At 41.6% G+C, this 25,049-nt stretch overlaps 1 protein-coding gene across 16 annotated transcripts in view; it reads right to left on the reverse strand.

Moving 5' to 3' along the window:
• Positions 1 to 25,049, reverse strand: part of Clip1 (CAP-Gly domain containing linker protein 1) — a 149,965-nt gene that overhangs the window by 99,482 nt on the left and 25,434 nt on the right. For all 16 annotated transcript variants that reach the window (XM_045132049.1, XM_045132044.1, XM_045132042.1 and 13 more), the window contains exons 2-3: positions 4,346 to 4,539; positions 942 to 1,513 (exon numbers count right to left, since the gene is read on the reverse strand). In XM_045132049.1, the coding sequence (XP_044987984.1) occupies positions 942 to 1,513; positions 4,346 to 4,430 (657 nt within the window). In that variant the 5' untranslated portion in view covers positions 4,431 to 4,539. The remainder of the gene's footprint in view (positions 1 to 941; positions 1,514 to 4,345; positions 4,540 to 25,049) is intronic.

A 25,049-nucleotide genomic window follows, 5' to 3' on the forward strand; every position in this document is an offset into this window, starting at 1 on the left:
CAAATGCTGAGCCATCTCTCCAGCCCTCTTTTATCCTTTTGTTTGTGTTTGTTTGTTTGTTTGTTTTTTGAGGTAGGGTCTTGCTATAGCCCAGGCTGACCTGGAATTCACTATGTAGTCTCAGGGTGGCCTCAAACTCACGGCAATCCTCTTACCTCGGCCTCCTGAGTGCTGGAATTAAAGGTGTGTGCCACCATGCCCGGCTATCTTTTATCCTATTTTTAATTTTTTTGGCAGAGAAAGAGGGAGGGAGAGAGGGAGAGAGAGAGAAAGAGAATGGCCACGCCAGGCCTCCAGCCAGTGCAAACCAACTCCAGACGCTTATGTCCCCTTGTGCATCTGGCTAACGTGGGTCCTGGGAAATTGAGCCTGGGTCCTTTGACTTTGCAGGCAAATGCCTTAACAGCTAAGCCATTTCTCCAGCCCTTTTCTTTTTGTGTGTTTCTGTGTGTATAATTGTGGGGAGGGGGTGTATATACATGTGTGTGCATACAGGAGAGTCTAGAGGACAACCTTGGGTGTCATCCTTAGGTACGCTGCCCACCTCTTTTTGAAACAAGACCTCTTACTGGCCTGGAGCTCACTGATAAGACCTGAGTGTCTGTCCCCATCTTGTCAGTGCTAGGATTATAGGTGTGCACCACCATACACAGCATTTATGTAGGTATCAGAGATAAAACTCAAGTACCTCATGCTTGAGAGTCAAGCACTTGATCTCTCAAACCTCATATTTCTAAATCAGAGATTTCTATTTTTTTTTTTAAAGATGCATGTTAGTGTTCTAGTGGCACACACCTGTAAATCTCAGCACTGGAGAGAGAAAAGAGTGCTGTAATTTTGAGTCCAGGCTGCACTATATAAAGAGAGCCTAAAAAAAAAAAAAAGAGCAGCATGTGAGGCATGAAGAGCAATGGACATAGTTTTCTGACACTCTGACTCACCAATACTCGGTCTCCAATCTTGAGCTCTCGTTCTCCTTTCTTGAGTGAGCCAGTCTCTGAAAGGTTGGAGATTGACTCGCTAGCAGTTTTTGTGAGGTTGCTGATCTGAGACGTGGTGGCAGTTTCCTTTGCTGCTGGCTGGGAGGATGTGTGGGGCATGTTTGATGGGGCAGCTGTGGAGGAGGACACCACGCTGGCTGCAGAGGGGGACAAAGGAGAAGCAGCTCTGGACACATGAGCCGTCTGCGGAACATTCGCTTCATCTTCTGCCTGTGCCTTCCTTGTTAGCTTTGAAGGGCGGGTAAATATGCCCTTGAAAGGTTCACACTGGAAATAGCGAACTCCTGCCACAGATCCATCATTCTTTCCAATGGGCTGATCTAAAACAATCCCAGCCCACTGGCCTGGGGCAAACTGAGTTTCTCCAAGAAACTGGATAAACCCAGGCTTATTTCCATTCACCCAAACACGCTCTCCAACTCGAAAATCATCCACAAATTCCTCTTGAGTCTCAGATGATGGAGCACTTGAAGCTTTTTCAGTGGATACAGTTTCTTCTAGTGGAGCTGCGACTGAAACAGAAGAATCAGGAAAGATTCGATTTCATATTCAAGCTACCATCCTCCAACTTAAAGGAAAAATCGAGCAACAGCAGTAAGAACAGCACATGGCTCTTACAGAGTTTTGTTTCAGACAAGAAACCAAAGAGTAATGTAAAATCTCAGTGAACCAGGTGAGTAAGGTTTCATTGACATTTGCAATTAAGACTAGAAGTCAAAGCAAGACAAAAAAAATTATTCCTTTTCCCAGATCTGTATTGATAGATTTACTTTATTCTCACCCCTCTTCCTTTCCTGCATATTAGGACACACATAGTCAAATCCACTAAGTGCAGCTTGTTCCTACATTTGAGTAGTCAAAGCTAACAAGACTGGGTCCATTTAACCACAAATATATACAGTCATGCTTGATGAAGGAGGTGACTCAGTGCTATGGCCCCAGTCTATTTTTTTTTTCTTTTAAATTTTTTTTTATTTTTTTATTTGAGAGTGACAGACACAGAGAGAAAGACAGAGAGAGGGAGAGAGAGAATGGGCGCGCCAGGGCTTCTAGCCACTGCAAACGAACTCCAGACGCGTGCGCCCCCTTGTGCATCTGGCTAACGTGGGACCTGGGGAACCAAGCCTCGAACCGGGGTCCTTAGGCTTCACAGGCGAGCGCTTAACCGCTAAGCCATCTCTCCAGCCCGGCCCCAGTCTATTTTATTTTATTGAGTTGATAATTTGAGACAGAAAGGGAGAGAATGGGCACGCCAGGGCCTTTAGCTGCTGCAAATGAACTACAGATGCATATGCCACCTTATGCATCTGGCTTATGTGGGTTCTAGGGAATCAAACCTAGGTCCATTGGCTTTGCAAGCAAGTGCCTTAACTGCTAAGCCATCCATCCAGCCCCCCACCCCCGTAATCATTTTTATTGCAACCAAACTACATAAAATCTATTCCTTTGACAATAAAGGTGGAAATTACAATGAAGACAAAAAAAATACCAACTGGCCAAATATCCAAGTAGGGCACAACAACTATGTGTGATCTTAAACCTATCATAACAGGCAGTAGTTTTCATTTACCAGTTAGTACATCAAAAACTCATTCATGCAATCATTCAACAAGGATTAAGGATTTTGTATAAACTGAAAATTTCTGCATAAAGTACACATTCCTACTCACACTACCACTTGCTAGGCATATGATCTCAAGCTGTAGCATAGCCTTTATGAGGTTAATTTCTTCGTCTGTAAGAGGAAAATAACATCTCCCTTGAGGACTTTTAAAGAGAGGATTAAGTGAAATAATGCATTTATTCATGCTATATATGAATCAATCAATTATGTCCTGTATCTCCAGGACCAGTTCCTGGTATTGATCTGTGCCAGGGAACAAAGCAAGACAGCGTATATTCACAGAGATCAGAGATAGAAATGAGAAGATAGGGCTGGAGAGATGGCTTAGTAGTTAAGCGCTTGCCTGTGAAGCCTAAGGACCCCAGTTCGAGGCTCGATTCCCCAGAACCCACGTTAGCCAGATGCACAAGGGGGCGCACGCATCTGGAGTTCATTTGCAGTGGCTGAAAGCCCTGGCACGCCCATTCCCTTTCTATCTGTCTCTTTCTTTCCCTCTCTCTCTGTCACTCTCAAATAAAGAAATAAAAATGACAAAAAATATTAAAAAAAAAAAAAAAAAGAAATGAGAAGATAGGTGCTGGGAGTAGTGGCGTACACCTTTAATCCCAGCACTTGAGAGGCAGATGTAGGTGGGTTGTCATGAGGTCGAGGTCACCCTGAGACTACGTCAGACTGGGCTAGAATGAGACCCTAACTCGAAAAACAAAAACAAAAAAAAAAAAAAAAAAGAAGAAAAAGAAAAGAAATGATAGCTGGGCTTGGTGGCACACACCTTTCCTCCCAGCACTTGGGAGGCAGGGATAGGAGGACTGCCAGTTTGAGGCCACCCTAAGACTACATGGTGAATTCCAGGTCAGCCTGGGCTAGAGTAAAACCCTACTTCGGAGGAAAGAAGAAGAAGGAGGAGGAGGAAGAGGAGGAGGAAGAGGAGGAGGAAGGAAGAAGGAAGAAGAGGAGGAGGAAGAGGAGGAGGAGGAGGAAAGAAGAAGAAAGAAGGAGGACGAGGAAGAGGAAGAAGAAGAAATGAGAAGACAGGAAAGCAGCACATTAGGTAAATGCAGGTAATCAGTGCCGGGAGATGGCACCTTGGAAAGATCAGCCAGGGAAGGCCACTTGGAGATGACAGCTGGCTTGATGACTGATCAACAAGAAGGTGTGAGCAAAGTTGCGAGCGCGCTAGAATTATGAGCAACAGATTTCTGTTGTGTATGATTTCCCAGTCTAAGGTATTTTGTTACAGCAGCCTGAGTAGACTTCAGCTCAAGTATAAAATGTCCATGAAAGTTGTCCCTCAGTGAACTGGTCAATCAGCATCATACAATCTTTCAGACTAGACATGTACTTGTTTTTTCTAACTCCATGGATACAATTTGAAGGCAAAATGAATTCAACTCTCTAGTACCCAGGTAAAGCCAGATTCAAAGTGACCCATGCACCTGTATGCTAAATGCCTACAATAATGGGTGGCAGAGCCAGGAGAATTCAAAGCTTGTGAGCCAGTTACTGCTGTTTGTTTGCAATTGGGCAGGTTGTCTGCAGCAGCTAGAGACCATTTTCAAAGCAGGTAGAGCACAGACACATTGAAGTTGTCTTCTGATCTCCACACATGCACTGTAGCACACGTGTGCTCACACACACTACACATATACACACATAAATAAATTTAAGAACATTTTAAAATTAAAGTCTTCACACAAGATAAAAAATCATAAAGCATTACCAGCAGCAGATGTCTTCAAGGCTGCACTTCTAGGCTTAAGGATCTTGGAAGGGGCTTTAAGCCCACTTGGTTTTAACATACTCATTTTCCTAGTGGATGACGGCTGTTTTTTCTGTGTTTATTGCCACGATCTTTCCCCAATCATCCATACAACCATGGGTGTTTCTACACTGAGGTGAGTCACTGGATTAAATCTGCAAAGAGAAATAAATCAAAAGACTTTACATCAATGGGAGAAAGAAAATAGGGTCAATATCTATTACAAAAGTAGTTTTGGGGGATGGAGAGATGGTGTAGCAGTTAAGCGCTTGCCTGTGAAGCCTAAGGACCCCAGTTCGAGGCTCGATTTCCCAAGACCCACGTTAGCCAGATGCACAAGGGACGCAGTGTCTGGAGTTCGTTTGCAATGGCTGGAGGCCCTGGTGCCCTCGTTCTTTCTTTCCCCCTATCTACCTCTTTCTCTGTCTGTTGCTCCCAAATAAATAAATATAAATAAACAAAAAAGTAGTCTCCAGCTGGGCACATGCTTCTTGGAAGACTGAGACAGGAAGATCATCTGAGTATAACAGCTAGAGACTACTATCATGAGCAACATAACAAGTGGCATTTCAAAAAAAAAAAAAACAAACACAGTTCACAGAGCTGGAGAGATGGTTCAGCGGTTAAGGCACTTGCCTGTAAAGCCTAATGACCTGGGTTCTGTACCCAAGTAAAGCCATATGCACAAAGTGGCATATACTTCTGGAGTTTGTTTGCAGTATCTGGAGGCCCTGGCACTCCTTGATAGAATAAGAGAACATGTCTCTGGAGGAGATTTACCTCTTCTCCCTGTTCATCAAGGAGTATGAAATTACTGATTTCTTGGGAGTGTCCTAAAAGGATGAGATTTTTTTGTGTTTTCTTTTTAAGTTGTTTTTTGTTTTGTTTTGTTTTGTTTTGTTTTGTTTTGTTTTGTTTTGAGTCAGGGTCTCACTCTAGCCCAGGCTGACCTGGATCTCACTCTGTAGTCTCAAGCTGGCCTAGAACTCACGGACATCAAACCATCATACTCTACCTCCCCAGTGTTGGGATTAAAGGTGTGCACCACCATGCCTGGCTCAAGGATGAGGTTTTGAAGATCATGGCAGTGCAGAAGCAGACCAGGTTCAAGGTTTTTGTGACCACTGGGGAATACATGGTTACATGTCCAAGGAGGTAGCCACCGCTGTCAGCTTGGCCATGCTGTCCATTGTACCTGTGAGGAAAGGCTACCAGAAGAACGAGATCGACAAACCCCACATAGTCCCCTACAAGGTGGCTCTGTGCTGTTAGGCCTTATCTAAACCTCCAGGGCCACTGGCATGATCTCTGTCCCTGTGTCCTAGAAGCTGCTGTTGATGGCTAGTATTGATAACTACCACACTTCAGCAAGAGGCTTCACTGACAACCTGGGTAATTTCACCAAGACCAGCTTTGATGCCATGTCCAATACCTACAACTACCTGACCCCTGACCTTAGAAAGAGACTGTTCACCAAGTCTCTCTACCAGTTCTCCAACCATCATGTAAAAACTAATACCAGACTCTCAGTGCAAAGGACCTAGGTAGGCTTCAGCTGTGGCAACTACATAGGGTTTTCAATAAAAAATAAAACAAATTAAACTGGTTAAAAAAATACGGGGGGGGGGGTGGCTAGAGGGATGGCTTAGCAGTTAAGGTGTTTGCCTGCAAAGCCGAGGGACCCAGGTTTGATTCTCCAGGACCCATGTTAGCCAGATGCACAAGGGGGGGGGCACATGCATCTGGAGTTTGTTTTCAGTGGCTGGAGACCCTGGTGCGCCCGTTCACCCTCTCTCCTTCTTTCTCTGTCAAATAAATAAATAAATAAAATTGAAAAAAAAAGTTTAAAAAAATACAAGGGGGCTGGGCACGGTGGTGCACACCTTTAATCCCAGCACTTGCAGAGGTAGGAGGACTGCCATGAGTTCAAGGCCACCCTGAGACTACATAGTGAATTCCAGGTCAGCCTGAACTACAGTGAGACCCTACCTCGAAAAACAAAAACAAAACAAACAAAAATGACAAGGAAGCTGGAGAGATGGCTTTGTGGTTAAGGCACTTGCCTTCAAAGCCTAAAGACCCATGTTTGACTGCAGATTCCATGTAAGCCAAATGCACAAAGGTGAGGCAAGCTCAAGGTTGCACATGCCCACTAGGTGGTACAAGTGTCTGGAGCTTAATTACAGTGGTGGAGGCCCTGGCATGCCAATTTTCTCTCTCAAATTAAAACATAAAATAAGTCTGGTGTGGCGGTGCATGCCTTTAATCCCAGCACTCAGAAGGCAGAGGTAGGAGGACCACCCTGAGACTTCATAGTGAATTCCAGGTCAGCCTGGGCTACAGTGAGACCTTACCTCAAAAACCCAAAAATAAATAAAATAAAATAAAATATGGGGGGGCGGGGGCTGGATAGATGGCTCAGTGGTTAAAGTGCTTGCCAACAAAGCCGAAGGACTCAGGTTCGATACCCCAGTACCCATGCACAAGGTGGCACATGTATCTGGAGTTCACCTGCAGTGCCAGTTCCTGGCACACCCATTCCCATTAACCCCCCCCACAACACACACTCATAAATAAATAACACAAAAAATACAAGGATTCCCAGCACTCGGGAGGCTGAGGTAGGAGGATCACTGTGAGTTCGAGGCCACCCTGAGACTACATAATGAATTCCAGGTCAGCCTGGGCTAGAGGGAGGCCTACCTCAGAAAAAAAGAAGAAGAAGATATACAAGGATGGGTCAGCCTGGGCTAGAGGGAGGCCTGTCTAAAAAAAAATACATATAGGGATGGAGAGATGGCTTAGTGGTTAAGCACTTGCCTGTGAAGCCTAAGGTTTGAGGCTTAATTCCCCAGGACCCACATTAGCCAGATGCACAAGGGGGTGCACGTGTCTGGAGTTCATTTGCAGTAGCTGGAGGCCCTAGTGCACCCATTCTCTCTCTCTCTCTATCTGCCTCTTTCTCTGTCTGTTGCTCTCAAGTAAATAACTAAAGATGTACAAAAAAAATTTTTTTTAATTACATACACACACACACACGCACAAGCATGGGTACAGTGGTGCACAATTTTAATTCTGGCTCCCAGGAAGCAGAGGTAGGAGGATCTGTGTGAGTTCAAGGCCAGTCTGGGACTACAGAATCAGTTCCATGTCAGCCTAGACTTGAGTGAGACCCTACCTTGGAAAAAAAATATGCTGACAACTTCTCAGTTATGGTGGGTCTGAATTTAGGCCTCTGGGTCATAAATAATTATACAACTGATAAACAAATCTAATCATTTTGAGTTGCTGCTGCCTGGAATTACATATAAATTTTCACAGAACTAAAATGTTATGCCTATTTGCAAGAAAATTAATAGAAAACTACATAACAAATGGAGTACTGACACCTGTATACTGAGAGGAAATACATATTTCTGCTCATCTTGTAAGTGTTCTGCTTTTCAGTGTCCTGCCAAGAATATTTACAGTGATTTTTGTTGTTGCTGTTGTTTTTAAGGTAGGGTCTCACTCTAGCCCAGACCAATCCGGAACACACTCTGTAGTTCCAGGCTGGCCTTAAACTCACAGTGATCCTCCTACCTCTGCCTCCCAAATGCTAGGATTAAAGGTGTGCACCACCATACCCAGCTATTCACAATGATTTTACCATTATATAATTTTCAGTAAAATATAGAGATATGTGTCTATATTTTATTTACAGAAGTTGCAGATAAGTCAGCACAAATCTAGCAGCAGGAGACAAACTTGTACCTCATGGTGTCTATGGAATCCAGCCACACCTCAGCTCACATGCTACCAGAGGCGGAGCAACATTTCGAACTCCCTGCCTGTGTGGTCATCTTGGTGACCTCACAAAGGGGAATTCTGATGTTTGTCTGTTCTGCACTGCAGCCTCACCACTTAAAAGGAACACCAGAAAATTCTCTATGGCTGTACCTGGGGCTAATGACAAAGATATATGTACTTTATCTAGAAGCACTACCCTCCCACTTGATGTCAGTCCCATCTTCCTCCACTGCTAAACAGCAGAAGTAACACAGGTGAGCAAAGAAAAATACACACAAAAAGCTTAGCACCAGTAACACACATACATACACTTCCAGTTTTCAAGTTGTTAATTTGATTTAGCTTAAAAGGTGTTTTTCTTTTCCTCTTAGAAAACTAAGCTATATATTGTTGGGCATGGTGGTGAATGCCTTTAATCCCAGCACTCGAGAGGTAGGAGGACTGCCCTGAGGTCAAGGGCACCCTGAGACTACACAGTGAATTCCAGGGTCTAGAGTAAGACACTATCTCGAACTCCCGCAGGTTATATCTATATCTATAATGTATGTACGTATGTATATGTATATATATACATATATACATACATATATATATGTGTGCATATATATATATATATATATATATATATATATATATATATACACACACATACACACATACACACATACACACACACACACACACACACACATTAAAAAAGAATGTGGGCTGGAAAGATGGCACTGAAGTTAAAAGTGCTTCCTTGGAGTCAGGCGCAGTGGTACATGCCTTTAATCCCAGCACTTGGGAGGTAGAGGTAGGAGGACTGCCATGAGTTCAAGGCCACCCTGAGACTACACAGTAAATTCCAGGTCAGCCTGAGTGAGAGTGAGACCCTACCTCAAAAGAACAAAAACAAAAAAAGTGCTTGCTTGGGCTGGAGACATAGCTTAGCAGTTAAAGTGCTTGACTGCAAAGTCAAAGGACCCAAGTTCTATGCCCCAGGACCTATATAAGCTAGATGCACATGGTGACATGTGTCTAGACTTTGCAGTGGGTGGGAGGCCCTGGTGTACTCATCTATCTGCCTCTCGCAAATAAATTAATACATTACTAATAATAAATTAATAAAAGTTAAAAAAAATAAGCTTTTGCTTGCAAATCCTGCTGGTGCAGGTTAAATTTCCCAGAACCCATATAAAGCCAGACTACAAGCTTCTGAAGTTCATTTGTAGCAAAGAAGCCTGGCATACATGCACATCCTTGTTCTCTCTCTCTCAAATAATTTTTTTCCCTAAAAATGCAATTCTGGGGCTGGAGAAATGGCTTAGCAGTTTAAGGCATTTGCCTGCAAAGACAAAAGATCCCGGTTCAATTCTCCAGGACCTACGTAAGCCAGATGCACAAGGCACATGCATCTGGTGTTCTTTTGCAGTAGGTGGAGGCCCTGGCGCACCCATTCTGTCTCTCACTTTCTCTCTCTCAAATAAATAAATAAATAAATATATTTAAAAATAAAAATACAATTCTGCCTTGGGAAAACACCCAAGTGGCAGATAATGCCTATGTGGTGTAAGAGCCTGCATGACCCAAGGGCTCAGAATTGGAAGGTCACTGTGGCTTCCAGGAAGTTTAGAAGCTTCAGCAGTGTACCAGCTCATAGAGGGAAAGCCCAAGATCACTAAACTGGGCTGCCTAGTCAAGGACATGAAGATCAAGGCTCATAGAGGGAAAGCCCAAGATCACTAAACTGGGCTGCCTAGTCAAGGACATGAAGATCAAGACTCTGGAGGAGATCTACCTGTTCTCTCTGTTCATCAAGGAGTCTGAAATTTCTGATTTCTTGGGAGTGTCCTATAAGGGTTTGTTTGTTTAAGTTTTTTCGAGACAGGGTCTCACTCTAGTCCAGGCTGACCTGGATCTCACTCTGTAGTCTCAGTCTGGCCTAGAACTCAAGGTTATCCCCTGTGTTGCATTTAACTTTGTGTTACTGGCAACAAACATCTGACCAAGAGCGGCTTGAGGGAGGAAGAGATATTGCTTTTGCTCCATGATAACAGAGTAAAATGATGGCATGAGTAGAGGGTGGACATCACCTTCCTGGCCAATATTATCAACAAGAGAGTGTGCCAAACACTGGCAAGGGGAAGTTGGCTAAAACACACATAAGTGTTTATATAACAATACATTTCCTTGAGGAGGCTCTAATTCCCAAATTGCTACTAGCTGGGAACCTAGCAGTCAGAACACAAGTTTATGGGGAACACTTGAATCAAACCACCACACTCTGCCTCACTCTGGCACATGTGTCTGGAGGTGAGGAGTTCTTTTGCAGTGGCTGGAGGTCCTAGTGTACCCATTTTTTTCTCTCTCTCAAAATAAATAAATAAAATAAAATAAATAGCTATTGCCCTTTCCCTGCCAGGTGTGTTGGCACATTCCTTTAATCCCAGCACTCAGGATGCAGAGATAGAACGATCCCCTTGAGTTTGAGGCTACCCTGAGTAGTGAATTCCAGGGCAGCCTGAGCCAGAATGAATCCCTATCTTTTTTTTTTTTTTTTTTGAGGTAGGGTCTCACTCTAGCCCAGGCTGACTTGGAATTCATTATGGAGTCTCAGGGTTGCCTCGAACTCATGGCAATCCTACCTCTGCCTCCTGAGTGCTGGGATTAAAGGGGTGCCACCACGCCTGACTTGAATCCCTATCTTGAAAGACCTGAAAACTTCACTAGCTCTAGTATTTACCCTGTTTACTAACAGGAATAAAGATTAAAATGTGGAGGAAGTTCATTTTGAAAATGCCCAAAGGTCTTGTAAGGCCTCACCACAGCTGTGGCAATGTGGATCTCTCCTAGCAAAAGGCAAACCATCAGCTGCTGCTTGTTTTTGCCCTCTCCTGAGTTGTGTCAGCAAATACAGAATAAGTATTAATGAAAGAGGACTTCTGGTTAAAAAGCAGAAATAAGCAGAATAACAGCACAATACACTCTTCTACCAAACAGTGAGGATGTATAAGGGATTATCAACTATAGCAGAGAAGCAGGAGAGACCCAGAGCTTCTACCAACCACAAAAGCAGCCAGAATTGGCTCCCACTGTGGCCCCAGTGGCTGGCCCACTGGAAGACCTATGTGCACACCTAGACAGCCTGAGGTACAGGAGCAGAACCACTACTCACACAAGCCCCACAGAGTCAGGAAACCTGAAGGAGAAGACAACAGGGTTCAGCTGAGCAGCCAGGAACTTCAAGCACCCTCCACAGCCTTCTTGCCCCCAACCGCCAGTGCCAGCAACCACTGGAGGACTCCAGAGGATCTTGGCCACACAGTATCCATCATAACCAATCGAAACAGCAGATCCACTGACCCAACTAGCCTACTAGAGCCCACAGCACAGTAAAGAAGGGACCTAAGCACTCAGCATAGGTGAGATCAAAGCCATCCCAAAAGGTTACTCTGAGTAATACCTGCCCCAAAGCCAAGTATATAGACCTGCTCTGGAATTGCAAATCACACCTTTCATGTCAGGGCAGGTTATATGTTACATTGGATTAATGGTCGACTTTACCATTCTTTTTTTTTTTTTTCCAAGGTAGGGTCTCACTGTAGCTCAGGCTGACCTGGAATTCACTGTATAGTCTCAGGGTAGTCTTGAACTCAAAGTGATCCTCCTACCTCTGCCTCCCAAGTGCTGGGATTAAAGGTGTGTGCCACCACACCCAGCTGACTTTACCATTCTTTTTGTTCATTTTTATTTATTTGAGAGCAACAGACAGAGAGAGAAAGAGGAAGAGATATATGCCCCCTTGTGCATCTGGCCAACGTGGGTTCCGGGGAACTGAGCCTTGAACCGGGGTCCTTAGGCTTCACAGGCAAGTGCTTAACTGCTAAGCCATCTCTCCAGCCCTGACTTTACCATTCTTAAATACTCCAGGGTTGTTTTTTATTTTTGGCGGGGGAGGGGGGGAAGTTTCTAGGTAGAGTCTCACTTCTTTCTACTCCAGGCTGACCTGGAATTCACTATGTAGTCTCAGGGTGGCCTTGAATTCAGTGATCTTCCTACTCCTGCCTCCTGAGTGCTGGGATTAAAGGTATGTACCACCACACCTGATTTAAACTGTGGTTTGAGGTTAACTTGTGTCGCTTTTGATATTTCCTGATTTATAGTGCTGTTTTCTTCTGTCTTTCTTGGGAGCAGGATCTCACTCAGTCCCAGGCTGAACTGGAAGCCGTTATAATCCAGACACTTCAGCCTCCCAGTCAACAGGATTACGGGTGTGGGGCAACACAAACCCTTAGGGACTGTGGCTTTGTAAGATTATCTCCTTGTTTTAAACTGTACTCTTGTATAAATACTCTTTGGTGGTTTGAATGTGTATATTGCTCAGGTGAATTTTAGAATATGCTTGTATTTTGCTCCACCCAGCCTACTAGAATACTTGTGTAGCAGGCAAACTTAACATAGAGTCACTTCTGCTGTTACTCGGGAGTAACATAAGAGCCACACCTGGCACCTTAGGCTTCTACTCTGAAGTTATATAATGTCTGATAAACGTGCCTAAGAATCCAGCAGATAATTAGGAAACCCAAGCACCAAATTAGCTCAAGATACAAAAATCTCTACATTATAATAAAAGAAACACAAAAAAATCAAGACAATATAATGCTACAAAAATTATAAATCCATCAGAAATGACCTCCAGTGACACTGATCTGGATGAAAAACTTGACAAAGAATTCAAAATAATGATTATATTTATGTTCAAAGAAATCAAGGAATCAAAGAAGAAAACAAACTCTTAGAGGAATCTCAAGAAAACACAGGAAACTAACTCAATGAAACAAGGAAGTCAGTATAAGACATGAGTAAGGAAAGAGAAATAATGAAGAAGTAAAGGGAATGCAAAACAGAGTAAGTCAAATAGAAAACTGTAGAAAGTCTCACGAGTAGAATGGGTCAAGGAGAAGACATAATAGCTAAAATAGAAGAGACAGTGGCAGATCTAGTACAGTCTAAAAAAGAGAAAAACAAACTAATATGTAGGTATGAATGGGAATCTCAAGACATTCAAGACACTGAAAAGATCAAACACAACAACTTAGGGTAGAGTAGAAGAAGTCCAACCCAAAGGTATAGTAAGTAGTTTCAAAATAATCACAGAAGAAAATTTCCACCCAATAGGGAAAGAGATGCCAATGCAGATATAGGAAGCATTTAAAACAGCAAATATACAAAATCAGGAAAGAACCTCTCCTTATCATACTATAGTTAAACCATAAACACACAAACCAAAGAAAATATATTGAAAGCAGTTAGAGAGAAATATCAAGTCACATATAAAGGCAAGACCATCAGAATAACAGTAGATAACTCATTACAAACATTAAAAACCAGAAGCGCTTGGAATGATATAGTCCAAGTTCTGAAAGATAACAATTGTCAACCAAGATTACTTTATCCAGCAAAGCTATCCATCCAAATTGATGGATAAATAAGGACATTCCTCAACAAAAACAGGCGAAAGGAATATATAACCACTAAGCCAGCTCTACAGAAAATACTTAAGGGATCCTTCGCACTAAAGAGAAAAGGAAAGCGCACATATGAGGAAACAGGAAAATATAAACCATACTCAAACAATAGTAAAGGAAAAACAAAAAGAATGACAAAAATAAATTCACACCTTTCAATAATAACATCAATAGCCTCAATGCCCCAACTAAAAGACACAGGCTTGCAGACAGGATTAAAAGGTAGTATTCTTCTGTTTGTTGCCTCCAATGAAACTCACCTCTCCACACAGGACAGGCAGTATCTTAGGGTGAAAGGATGGGAAACAGTATTTCAAGTGAATGGGCCTACGAAACAAGCAAGAGTTGTTATCCTAATATCTGGCAGGATAGACTTCAAACCAACATTAGTGAGAAAAGATAAAGAAGGTCACAATATATTGATTAAAGGAACAATTCAACAGGAGGACATTACAATTCTAAACATATATGCACCTAACATGGATGCTCCCAATTTCATCATACAAACACTATTAGACTTAAGGTCACAGATAACACCAAGCACAATTGTAGTGGGTAATTTCAATACCCCACTCTCATCAACTGACAGGTCATCCCAGCAAAAGCTAAACAGAGAAGCATCTGGATTAAGTGATTTCATAGAACTTAACATATCTACAGAACATTCCACCCAAATGCTGCAGAATACACATTCTTTTTCAGCAGCATACATTCTCTAAAACAGAACAAATATTAGAACACAAAGCAACATGTACCAAATGCAAGAAAATTGAAACAATTCCATGTACTATGATCACAATGGGATTAAACTAAAAATCAACAGCAAGAAAAAATACGGAACATACACAAAATCATGGGAACTAAACAATATACTACTGAATGATGAATAGGTCATTAAAGCACTCAAAAATGACCCCACAATGCACAACCCATATTCCCCAACAAAGAGGGTCCTTTTGGAGGGGGGGGGAGGACAGGGAGGAGGCTAATGGTGGTACCAATATGGCTGTATACACACTATGCACAGAACTAAAAAAAGAAAGAAAGTGAAAAAGAAAGAAAGAAAGAAATCAAAGGAAATCAACAAGCTGAGCATGGTGGTGCATGCTTTTAATCCTAGCACTCAGGAGGCAGAGTTAGGAGAATTGCTGTGAGTTCAAGGCCACCCTGAGACTACATAGTGGATTCCAGGTTAGCCTAAGCTAGAATAAGACTCTTATCTCGGGAGGAAAAAAAAGGGAAGGAATAATACTAAACTCCTTCTATGAAGCCAGCATTATCCTAATAACCAAAACCAAACAAAGACAAAACAAAAAGAAAAAAATTACACACCAATCTCCTCCATGAACATAGATGCAAAAATTCTCAACAAGAGCTGGGCATGGTGGCACACACCTTTAATCCCAGCACTCAGGAGGCAGAGGTAGGAGGATCGCCGTGAGTTCAAGGCCACCCTGAGACTACAGAGTTAATTCCAGGTCGGCCTGGACCAGAGTGAGATCCTACCTCAAAAAAACAACAACAAAAAAATTCTCAACACAATATTAGCAAACATGCTGCATGTGGTGGCACACGCCTTTAATCCCAGGACTCGGGAGACAGAGGTAGGAGGACTGCCTTGAGTTTGAGGCCACCCTGAGACTACAAAGTGAATTCCAGGTCAGCCTGGGCTATAGTGAAATCCTTCCTCAAAAAACAACAACAACAACAAAAATCGGCAAACAGAATACAAACTATATCAAAAAGATCATTTACTTCGACCAAGTAGGCTTTATCCCAGGGATGCAGGGATGGTTCAACATATGCAAATCAAAAAATGTAATATACTATATAAATGGACTAAAGGACAGAAATCACATGACCATCTTAATAGATACAGAAAAGGCATTTGACAAACCCCAACATTCCTTCATGGTAAAAGTCTTAAAAGAAAATGAGAGTAGAAGCAACATATCTCAACATAATACAGGCTATGACAAACCTAGAGCTAACATAATACTAAATAGGGAAAAACTTAAAACATTTCCACTAAAATCAGGATCAAGACAAGGGTCCACTGTCCCAACTTTGATTTATTTATTTATTATTTTATTTATTTATTTTTGGTTTTCTGAAGTAGAGTCTCACTGTCGCTCAAGCTGACCTGGAATTCACTATGTAGTCTCAGGGTGGCCTAGAACTCATGGCAATTCTCCTACCTCTGCTTCCTCAGTTCTGGGATTGAAGGCATTCACCACCATGCCCGGCTGCCCCACTTTTATTTAATATAGTACTGGAAGTCTTAGCTATAGCAATAAGGCAAGAGACACACATAAAAGGGATACAAATTGGAAAGGAAGAGACCAAATTATCATTTGCAGATGATATGGTTCTACATATAAAGGACCTGAAAGACTCTACCAGCAAACTGTTAGAGCTGATAAACACTCTTAGCAATGTAGCAGGATACAAAATAAACACAGAAATCTGTAGCCTTTCTATATACTAACAACAAACATGCTGAGGATAAAATCAGTGAATCACTTCCATTCACAATTGCTTAAAAAATAAATAAATAAAGTACCTTGGAATAAACCTAACCAAGGATGTGAAGAATCTCTACAATGAAAATGTAGAGAAGAAAGACAGAAATTACAGAAGACACTAGGAAATGGAAAGACATCCCATGTTCTTGGATTGGAAGAATCAATATTGTGAAATGTGAATCTTTTTAAAATTTATTTATTAGAGAGAGAATGGGTGTACTAGGGCCTCCAGCCAACGCAAATGAACTACAGATGCATGTAGCCCCTTGCGCATCTGGTTTATGTAGATCCTGGGGAATTGAACCTGGGTCCTTTGGCTTTGCAGGCAAATGTCTTAACTGCTAAGCCATGTCTCCAGCCCTGAAATGTCAGTCTTACTAAAAGCAATCTACACATTTAAGGTATTCCCTATCAAAATTCCAGTGGCATTCTTCATAGAAATAGAAAAAGAAATTCTAAAATTCATTTGGAAGCAAAAAAAAACCCCTCAAATAGTCTAGCAATTCTGAGGAACAAAAATAAGGCTGGTGGTATCACCATACCCTATTTTAAGCTATATTATAGAGAGCAATAGTAATAAAAACAACATGGTACTGGCACAAAGAAAAACACATAGGTGCCTGCCTGAAAAGCCTAAGTACCCATATTAGATTTCCCCAGGACCCACAAAAGCCAGATGTACAAGATGGCACATGCATCTGGAGTTCATTTTGCAGTGACTAGAGGCAGCCCTGCATGCCCATTTCCACCCCCCTCTCTCTTTGCCTCTTCCTCTCTCAAATAAATAAATAAAAGTCAAAATAAAGCCAGACATGGTGGCACATGCCTTTAATCCCACCACTTGGGAGGCAGAGGCAGGAGGATTGCTGTGAATTCAAGGACACCCTGAGACTACATAGTGAACTCCAGGTCAGCCTGAGCTAGAGTGAGATCCTACCTCAAAAAACAACAATAGGCCAGGCATGGTAGCATATGCCTTTAACCCCAGCACAGAGGTATGAGGATCACTGTGAATTCCAGGTCAGCCTGGGCTAGAGTGAGACCCTACCTCAAAAAAAAAAAGAAAGAAAGAAAGAAAGAAAGAAAGAAAGAAAGAAAGAAAGAAAGAAAGAAAGAAAATAAAATATAATAAAATAAAGTACTAAAAGGCTGGTGGTATCACCATACTTGATTTTAAGCTGTATTACAGAGCCATAGTACACAAAAGTAGTATGGTACTGGCACAAAGACAAACACGTAGATTGATGGAACAGCATACAGGACATGAATATAAATCCAGGTTGCTACAACCATCTGATTTTCAACAAAAATATTCATTGGAGAAAAAACAGCCTCTAACAAATGTGTTGGGGAAACTGGATGTCTATACATAGAAGAATGAAAATAGAACCTTATCTCCCTCCATGCACAAGAATCAAATCCAAATGGACCAAAGACCTTAATACCATACCTGCAACTCTGAAACTGCTAGAGGAAAACACATTGGCATAGGCAACCCCAGTTGCTCAGGAAATAAAACCATTAATTAACCACTGGGACCCTGTGAAATTAAAAAGCTTTTGTATAGCAAAGGGCACTGTGAATAGAGCAAAGAGGCAACCTACAGAATGGGAGAAAATCTTTACCAGCTATACATCTGACAGAAGATTAACATCCAGAATACACAAAGAACTCAAAAAAACGAAATAAGAAATTAGGGCTGAAGGGATGACTTCGCGCTTGCCTGCCTATGAAGCCTACAGACCCACTTTCGATCTCTCTCCAGATCCCATATGAGACAGACGCTAAGGTGAGGCAAGTGCAAGGTTGCACATGCCCACTAGGCAGTGCAAGCATCTGGAGTTCAATTGCAGTGGCTGAGGCTCTGGTGCCCCAATTCTCTCCATCTCTCCCCCCTTGCTAAAAATAAAAAAAAAAAAATCTATAGAATTTGTAGGGAAATGGATGGATCTGGAAAGATTATATTAAGTGAGGTAACCCAGGCCCAAAAAGCCAAATGCCACATGTTCTCTCTCATATGTTTATCCTAGCTACAAATGTTTAGATTTGTATGTGAGTTGGAATAAAAATTGGTAGCAGAGGCCAATAAGCTAGAAAGGATCTATAGGGGAGAGAGGAGATAGGAGAGGGGAGGACTTAGGGAGACTATATTGTATATATGTAAGTCGATGATCACTGGGGTGGAATGGTCTAAGTGAGGTCAGGAGAAGAGATTGAGTAAAGGAAGGGTGGAAGAAGGGTTAATCAAAATTTAAGAGGATGATATCCACAACCTCCCAGTGCCTAGCAATACCTTTACAAGATCCTCATAATAGGAAGAAAAGGCACTAACATCAAAATAAAACAGAGGCTAATGGAGAGAAGGAGGGGATATGCTGGAGAGTAGAGTTGTGAAGGGGAAGTGGGGGAGGGGAGGGGAGGGGAGGGAATTATCATGGTATATTGTCTGTAAGTATGGAAGTTGTCAGTTAAAAAGATATATAAACTGGGCATAGTGGTGCATGCCTTTAATCCCAGCACTTGGGAGGTAGAGGTAGGAGGATCGCTGAGAGTTCAAAGCCACCCTGAGACTACATAGTGAATTCCAGGTCAGCCTGAGCTGGAACAAAAAGCAAAAAACAAATTATATATTGGGACTGGCAGGATGGCTTAGTGGTTAAGGCACTTGCCTGCAAAGCCTAAGGATTCAGGGCCAATTCTCCAGGATCCATGCATCTGGAGTTCATTTGCAGTGGCTGGAGGCCCTGGTGTGCCCATTCTCTCTCTCTCTCTCTCTCTCTCTCTCTCTCTCTCTCTCTCTCTCTCAAATATGTAAAATAAAATTTAAAAATATTTTTTAAACTTATATATTAAGCCGAGCATGGTGGCGCATACCTTTAATCCCAGCACTCAGGTGGCAGAGATAGGAGGATCACCATGAATTCAAGGCCACCCTGAGACTACACAGTGAAATCCTGAGCTAGAGTGAGACCCTACCTCAACAATTCAAAATAAATAAATAAATAGATACATATACATACATACATACATACATACATACATCTGTGTGTGTATGTATGTATGTGTATGTATATGTATATGTGTATATATATATATAAAATAAATTAAGAGAGGATGAAGATGCCACATGGAAACCTCCTTAAAAAAAAAAAAGATTTATTTGTTTATTAGAGACAGAAGAGAAAGAGACAGAGAAAGGGAGAGAGAATTGGTGCGCCAGGGCTCCCAGCCATTGCAAATGAACTCCAGACACATGAGCCAACATGTGCATCTGGCTTACATTGGACCTGGAAAATCAAACCTGGGTCCTTAGGCTTTGCAGGCATGCACCTTAACTGCTAAGCCATCTCTCCAACCGCTTAATATTTATCTTTTTTTTCCCACCGTGTATGTTTCTGTATGCGTGGGTGAGGGTAGGTGTGTGTGTGTGTGTAGGCTTACCTGTGCACAGTGCACATGTGAAGGTCTGAGAACAACTTCAGAGTGTGTGTCCTCTCCCTCCCCCCACCCTGCTTGAGACAGTCTCCCTTTGGTATTGTTTCTGCAGTTTCACTTCATATGTGCTTCCAGATTCTCCTGGTTCCACCTTCCACTCCATAGGCACATTCAGATCAGACACATGTGCTACTCTGCATCCTACTTTACCGGGGTGATTGTTAGGGAGTTGATCTTGGGTCTGGCAGGCTTATAGCAAGTGCCTTAAACTGCTGAATCATCTCTCCAGCTCCTATTTTTGGGAGAGGGGGTATGACTGGGGAATAAGCCCAGGACTTCCTGCATATCAGGAAAATACTACCACTGTTTACTCAAGCTCTAAAAGTTTCTTCTCTCATTTATTTATTTGTTTATGAGACAGGGAGAGAATAGGTAAGCCAGGGCTTCTTGCCGGTGCAAACATATTCCAGATGCATGTGTCATTTTGTGTGTCTGGCTTTACATGAGTAAATTACTGGGGAACTGAATCTGGCCCAACAGACTTTGCAAATAAGCACCTTTAACTGCTGAGCCACCTCCCCAGCCCTAAAAAATTATTTTTACAGGGCTGGAGAAATGGCTTAGCAGTTAAGAGCTTGCCTATGAAGCCTAAGGACCCCAGTTTGAGGTTTGCTTCCCCAGGACCCACGTAAGCCAGATGCACAAGGGGGAGCACGCGTCTGGAGTTCGTTTGCAGTGGCTGGAGGCCCTGGAGCACCCATTCTCTCTCTATCTGCCTCTTTCTCGCTCTGTCATTCTCAAATAAACAAAATAAAAACAAAAAAATTATTTTTACTATTTCAAATGATTAAAAGCCTTAAGGTGGGGCTGGAGAGATGGCTTAGTGGTTAAGGCACATGCCTGCGAAGCCTAAGGGCCCCGGTTCGATTCTCCAGGTCCCATGTAAGCCAGGTGCACATGATGGTGCATGTGTCTGGAGTTCGTTTGCAGTGCCTAGAGGCCTGACGTGTCCATTCTCACACACTCTCTCTCTTCCTCTCTCTGTCTCTAATTAATAAATGAAAATAAAATCTTTAAAAAAAAATAAAATAAAATAAAATAAAAAATAAAAGCCTTAAGGTGGAAAGGACCTATAGGAGATTAATAATAATGATCATCAGGTAATAGGGGAATTATTGAGAGTTGCAGTCTCAGTTTTTTTGTGTCTCTCATTGTATTAAGTACATAAAATTAGCTTCAAAGACATGCAATTATTTCAGAGGACGATCAGTGAGTATGTATGTAGTGAGCATTGGGCCCATCTGACCACTAGTCCCGTTTTGTTTTTTTTCTGGCTTCCTTGGCAGTTCAGCAACATGACTGAATTCTAGCAAGGGGAATAAAGGAGGCATGTGGGTAGTGTGCCACCTCCAGTCTAAACACATCCAACTCCTACCATCTTTGTCCTTCCAGTAGCCTGAATAGACCAGAACCCCCAGAAGCAGGTGATGAAGATGGTGTAATGGGAGAAGTTGCATGCGTATATCACCTCTCTCCATTTTCCTATTAGAATATATCTATTCTAGAGTTTTCCAGAACTGAAAATAAACTGTCAGGAACTTAAATTATTAAAATTAGTGGAGCTATTGTGATAACAACTACCTACCTAATACAGTGGCAAAGAGATAAAACTTTGCTTAGAATTCTGGATTTAGCTAAGTAAACTGCACTAATAAATTAATTTATAAATTAATTTTTAGAGCCAGACAAAGTAGGGCATACTATAATCTCAGTGCTTGGAGGTGGAAGCATAAGGATCAGTTATTCAAAAGTCAGCTTTAGATGACTGTGCGTACCTTTAATTCCAGCACTCAAGGCAGACATAGACTGATCACCATAGTTCAAGGTCATCCTAAGCCTAATGAATTCCAGGTCAGCCTGACATAGAGTGAGACCCTGCCTCGAAAAACCAAAAAAACAACAAACAAAAAAACAGCTTTATCTGACAACATATCAAGTTCAAGATTCAAGGATACAAGACGCTGGCTCAAAAAATAAATACAGGGGCTGGAGAGATGGCTTAGCAATTAAGCACTTGCCTGTGAAGCCTAAGGACCCCAGTTTGAGGCTCAATTCTCCAGGACCCACGTAAGCCAGATGCACAAGGTAGCACACGCATCTAGAGTTTGTTTGCAGTGGCTAGAGGTCCTGGCGTGCCCATTCTCTCTATCTGCCTGTTTCTTTCTCTGTCTGTCTGTCATTCTCAAATAAATAAACAATAAATACATAAATACATACATTAGGGGCTGGAGAGATGGCTTAGTGATTAAGGCATTTGCCTACAAAGCCAAAGGATCACAGTTCGACTCTCCAGGCCCACATAAGCCAGATACACAAGGGAACAAATGCATATGGAGTTCATTTGCAGTAGCTGGAGGCCCTGGTGTGCCCATTCTCTCTCTCTCTCAAATACATAAATAATATACTAAATAAATAAATACATGAATAAATAAAAACATGAGACTCTACTTTTAAAAACCAAACAAAAAAATAAAAATCCTACAGGGTGACCCAACCTCGAAAAACCAAATAAATAAAGCCAGCCATGGTGACACATGCCTTTAAACCCAGCACCCACCCCCTACACACACATCACACATACACAGAAAAAAATCATTTTTTAAAATGATTAAAACCTCTTTTAACAACTTTCAGTCATGGCAAGCACTTTTTTTTTAATTGAGAGAGACAGAGAGAGAAGCAGAGGAAGAGAGAGAATGGGTGCACCACAGGACTTCCAGCAAACCAACTCCAGACACATGCACCACCTTGTACACCTGGCTTACATGGGTCCTGGGAAGTTGAACCTAGGTCCTTTGGCTTTGCAGGCAAGTGCCTTAACCACTAAGCCATCTCCCCAGCCCAGTACACACCTGTTATCCTAGCACTCAGGAGGTAGTGGTCTGTGAGATCAAGGCCAGCGCCTGGGACTACAGAGTGAGAGAGTGAGTTCCATGTCAATGTGGGCTAAAGTGAGAACCTACCTCAAAAAAAAAAAAAAAAAAAAAAGCTCTTTTAGGGCTGGAGAGATGGCTCAGCAGTTAAGGCGCTTGCATCTAGAGTTTGTAGTGGCCAGAGGTCCTGCTGCACCCATTCTTTCTCTCTCTCTCTCTTTTCTAGCAAATAAATAAATGATTTTTTAAAAAAAATTAAAGAAAGGGGCTGGGCATTATGGAACATACTATAAAAGCATATACTCCACAAAGTATGAAAATCTGAAAAAAATGGATGCTTTCCTTGATTTATATGACCTACCTAAATTAAATCAAAATGAGATTAATCACTTAAATAGACCTATAACAAACATGGAGATCTGAACAGTTATCAATAATCTCCCAACTAAAAAAAGCCCAGGCCCAGATGGATTCACTGCTGAATTTTACCAGACCTTCAAGGAAGAGATTAACACCATTGCTTCTTAAGCTTTTCCAGGAAATAGAAAAAGAAGGAATTCTACCAAACTCCTTCTATGAGGCCAGATTCACCCTGATATCAAAACCAGGCAAAGACAGAACAAAAAAAGAAAATTACAGACCAATCTCCCTCATGAACATAGATGCAAAAATTCTCAACAAAATATTTGCAAACAGAATACAAGAGTATATCAAAAAGATCATTCACCCTGACCAAGTAGGTTTTATCCCAGAGATGCAGGGATGGTTCAGTATACGCAAATCTGTAAATGTAATACATTATATAAACGGGTTGAAGGACAAAAATCACAAGATCATCTCATTGGATGCAGAGAAAGCATTTGACAAAATCCAACATCCCTTCATGATAAAAGTCCTACAGAGACTGGGAATAGAAGGAACATATCTCAATCTAATAAAAGCTATTTATGACAAGCCTACAGCCAACATATTACTAAATGGGGATAAACTGGAAGCTTTTCCACTAAAATCAGGAACAAGACAAGGGTGTCCACTGTCCCCACTTTTATTTAATATAGTTTTGGAAGTCTTAGCCATAGCAATAAGGCAAGAGACACACATAAAAGGGATACAAATTGGAAAGGAAGAGATCAAGTTATCATTATTTGCAGATGACATGATTCTATACATAAAGGACCCTAAAAACTCTACTAGCAAACTGTTAGAGTGGATCAAAACCTACAGCCAAGTAGCAGGATACAAAATAAATACACAGAAATCAGTAGCCTTCATATATGCTAACAACAAACACACAGAGACGAAATCACAGAATCACTCCCATTCACAATTGCATCAAAAAAAAAATAAAGTACCTTGAAATAAACCTAACCAAGGAAGTAAAGAATCTCTACAATGAGAACTTTAAAACACTCAAGCGAGAAATTGCAGAAGACACTAGAAAGTGTTTCTGGATTGGAAGAATCAATATTGTGAAAATGGCAAGCTTACCAAAAAGCAATCTACACATTTAATGCAATCCCTATCAAAATTCCAAAAACATTCTTCATGGAAATAGAAAAAACAATCCAAAAATTCATTTGGAATCACAAAAAAAACTCTAATATCTAAAATATTACTGAGCAACAAAAATAAGACTGGTGGTATCACCATACCTGATTTTAACCTATACTACAGATCCATAGTAACAAAAACAGCGTGGTACTGGCACAAAAACAGACATGTAGATCAGTGGAGCAGAATAGAGGACCCAGATGTAAGCCCAAGTAGCTATAGCCACCTGATATTCGATAAAAATGCCCAAAATATTCATTGGAGAAAAGACAGCCTCTTCAGCAAATGGTGTTGGGGAAACTGGATAAATAACTGCAGAAGGATGAAAATAGATTCTTCTCTCTCGCCATGCACAAGAATTAAGTCCAAATGGATTAAAGACCTTAACATCAGACCTGAAACTCTGAAACTGCTAGAGGAAAAAGTCAACATATTGGTCTTGGCAAAGACTTTCTGAATACAACCCCAATTGCTCAGGCAATAAAACCACAGATTAATCACTGGGACCTCATAAAATTACAAAGATTTTGCACTGCAAAGGACACAGTGAAAAAAGCAAAGAGGCAACCTACAGAATGGGAAAAAATTTTCGCCAGCTATATATCTGATAGAGGATTAATATCTAGGATATACAAAGAACTCAAAAAGTTAAATAATAAGGAATCAAACAAGCCAATCAAGAAATGGGCTATGGAGCTAAATAGAGCATTCTCAAAGGAAGAAATACGAATGGCATATAAGCATCTAAAAAAATGTTCTATGTCACTAGTCATCAGGGAAATGCAGATTAAAACTACATTGAGATTCCATCTCACTCCTGTCAGATTGGCCACCATCATGAAAACAAATGATCATAAATGTTGGCGGGGATGTGGAAAAAGAGGAACCCTTCTACACTGCTGGTGGGCATGCAATCTGGTGC

Source organism: Jaculus jaculus, chromosome 13 (genome assembly GCF_020740685.1).
Source record: "Jaculus jaculus isolate mJacJac1 chromosome 13, mJacJac1.mat.Y.cur, whole genome shotgun sequence".
Lineage (NCBI taxonomy): Eukaryota > Metazoa > Chordata > Mammalia > Rodentia > Dipodidae > Jaculus > Jaculus jaculus.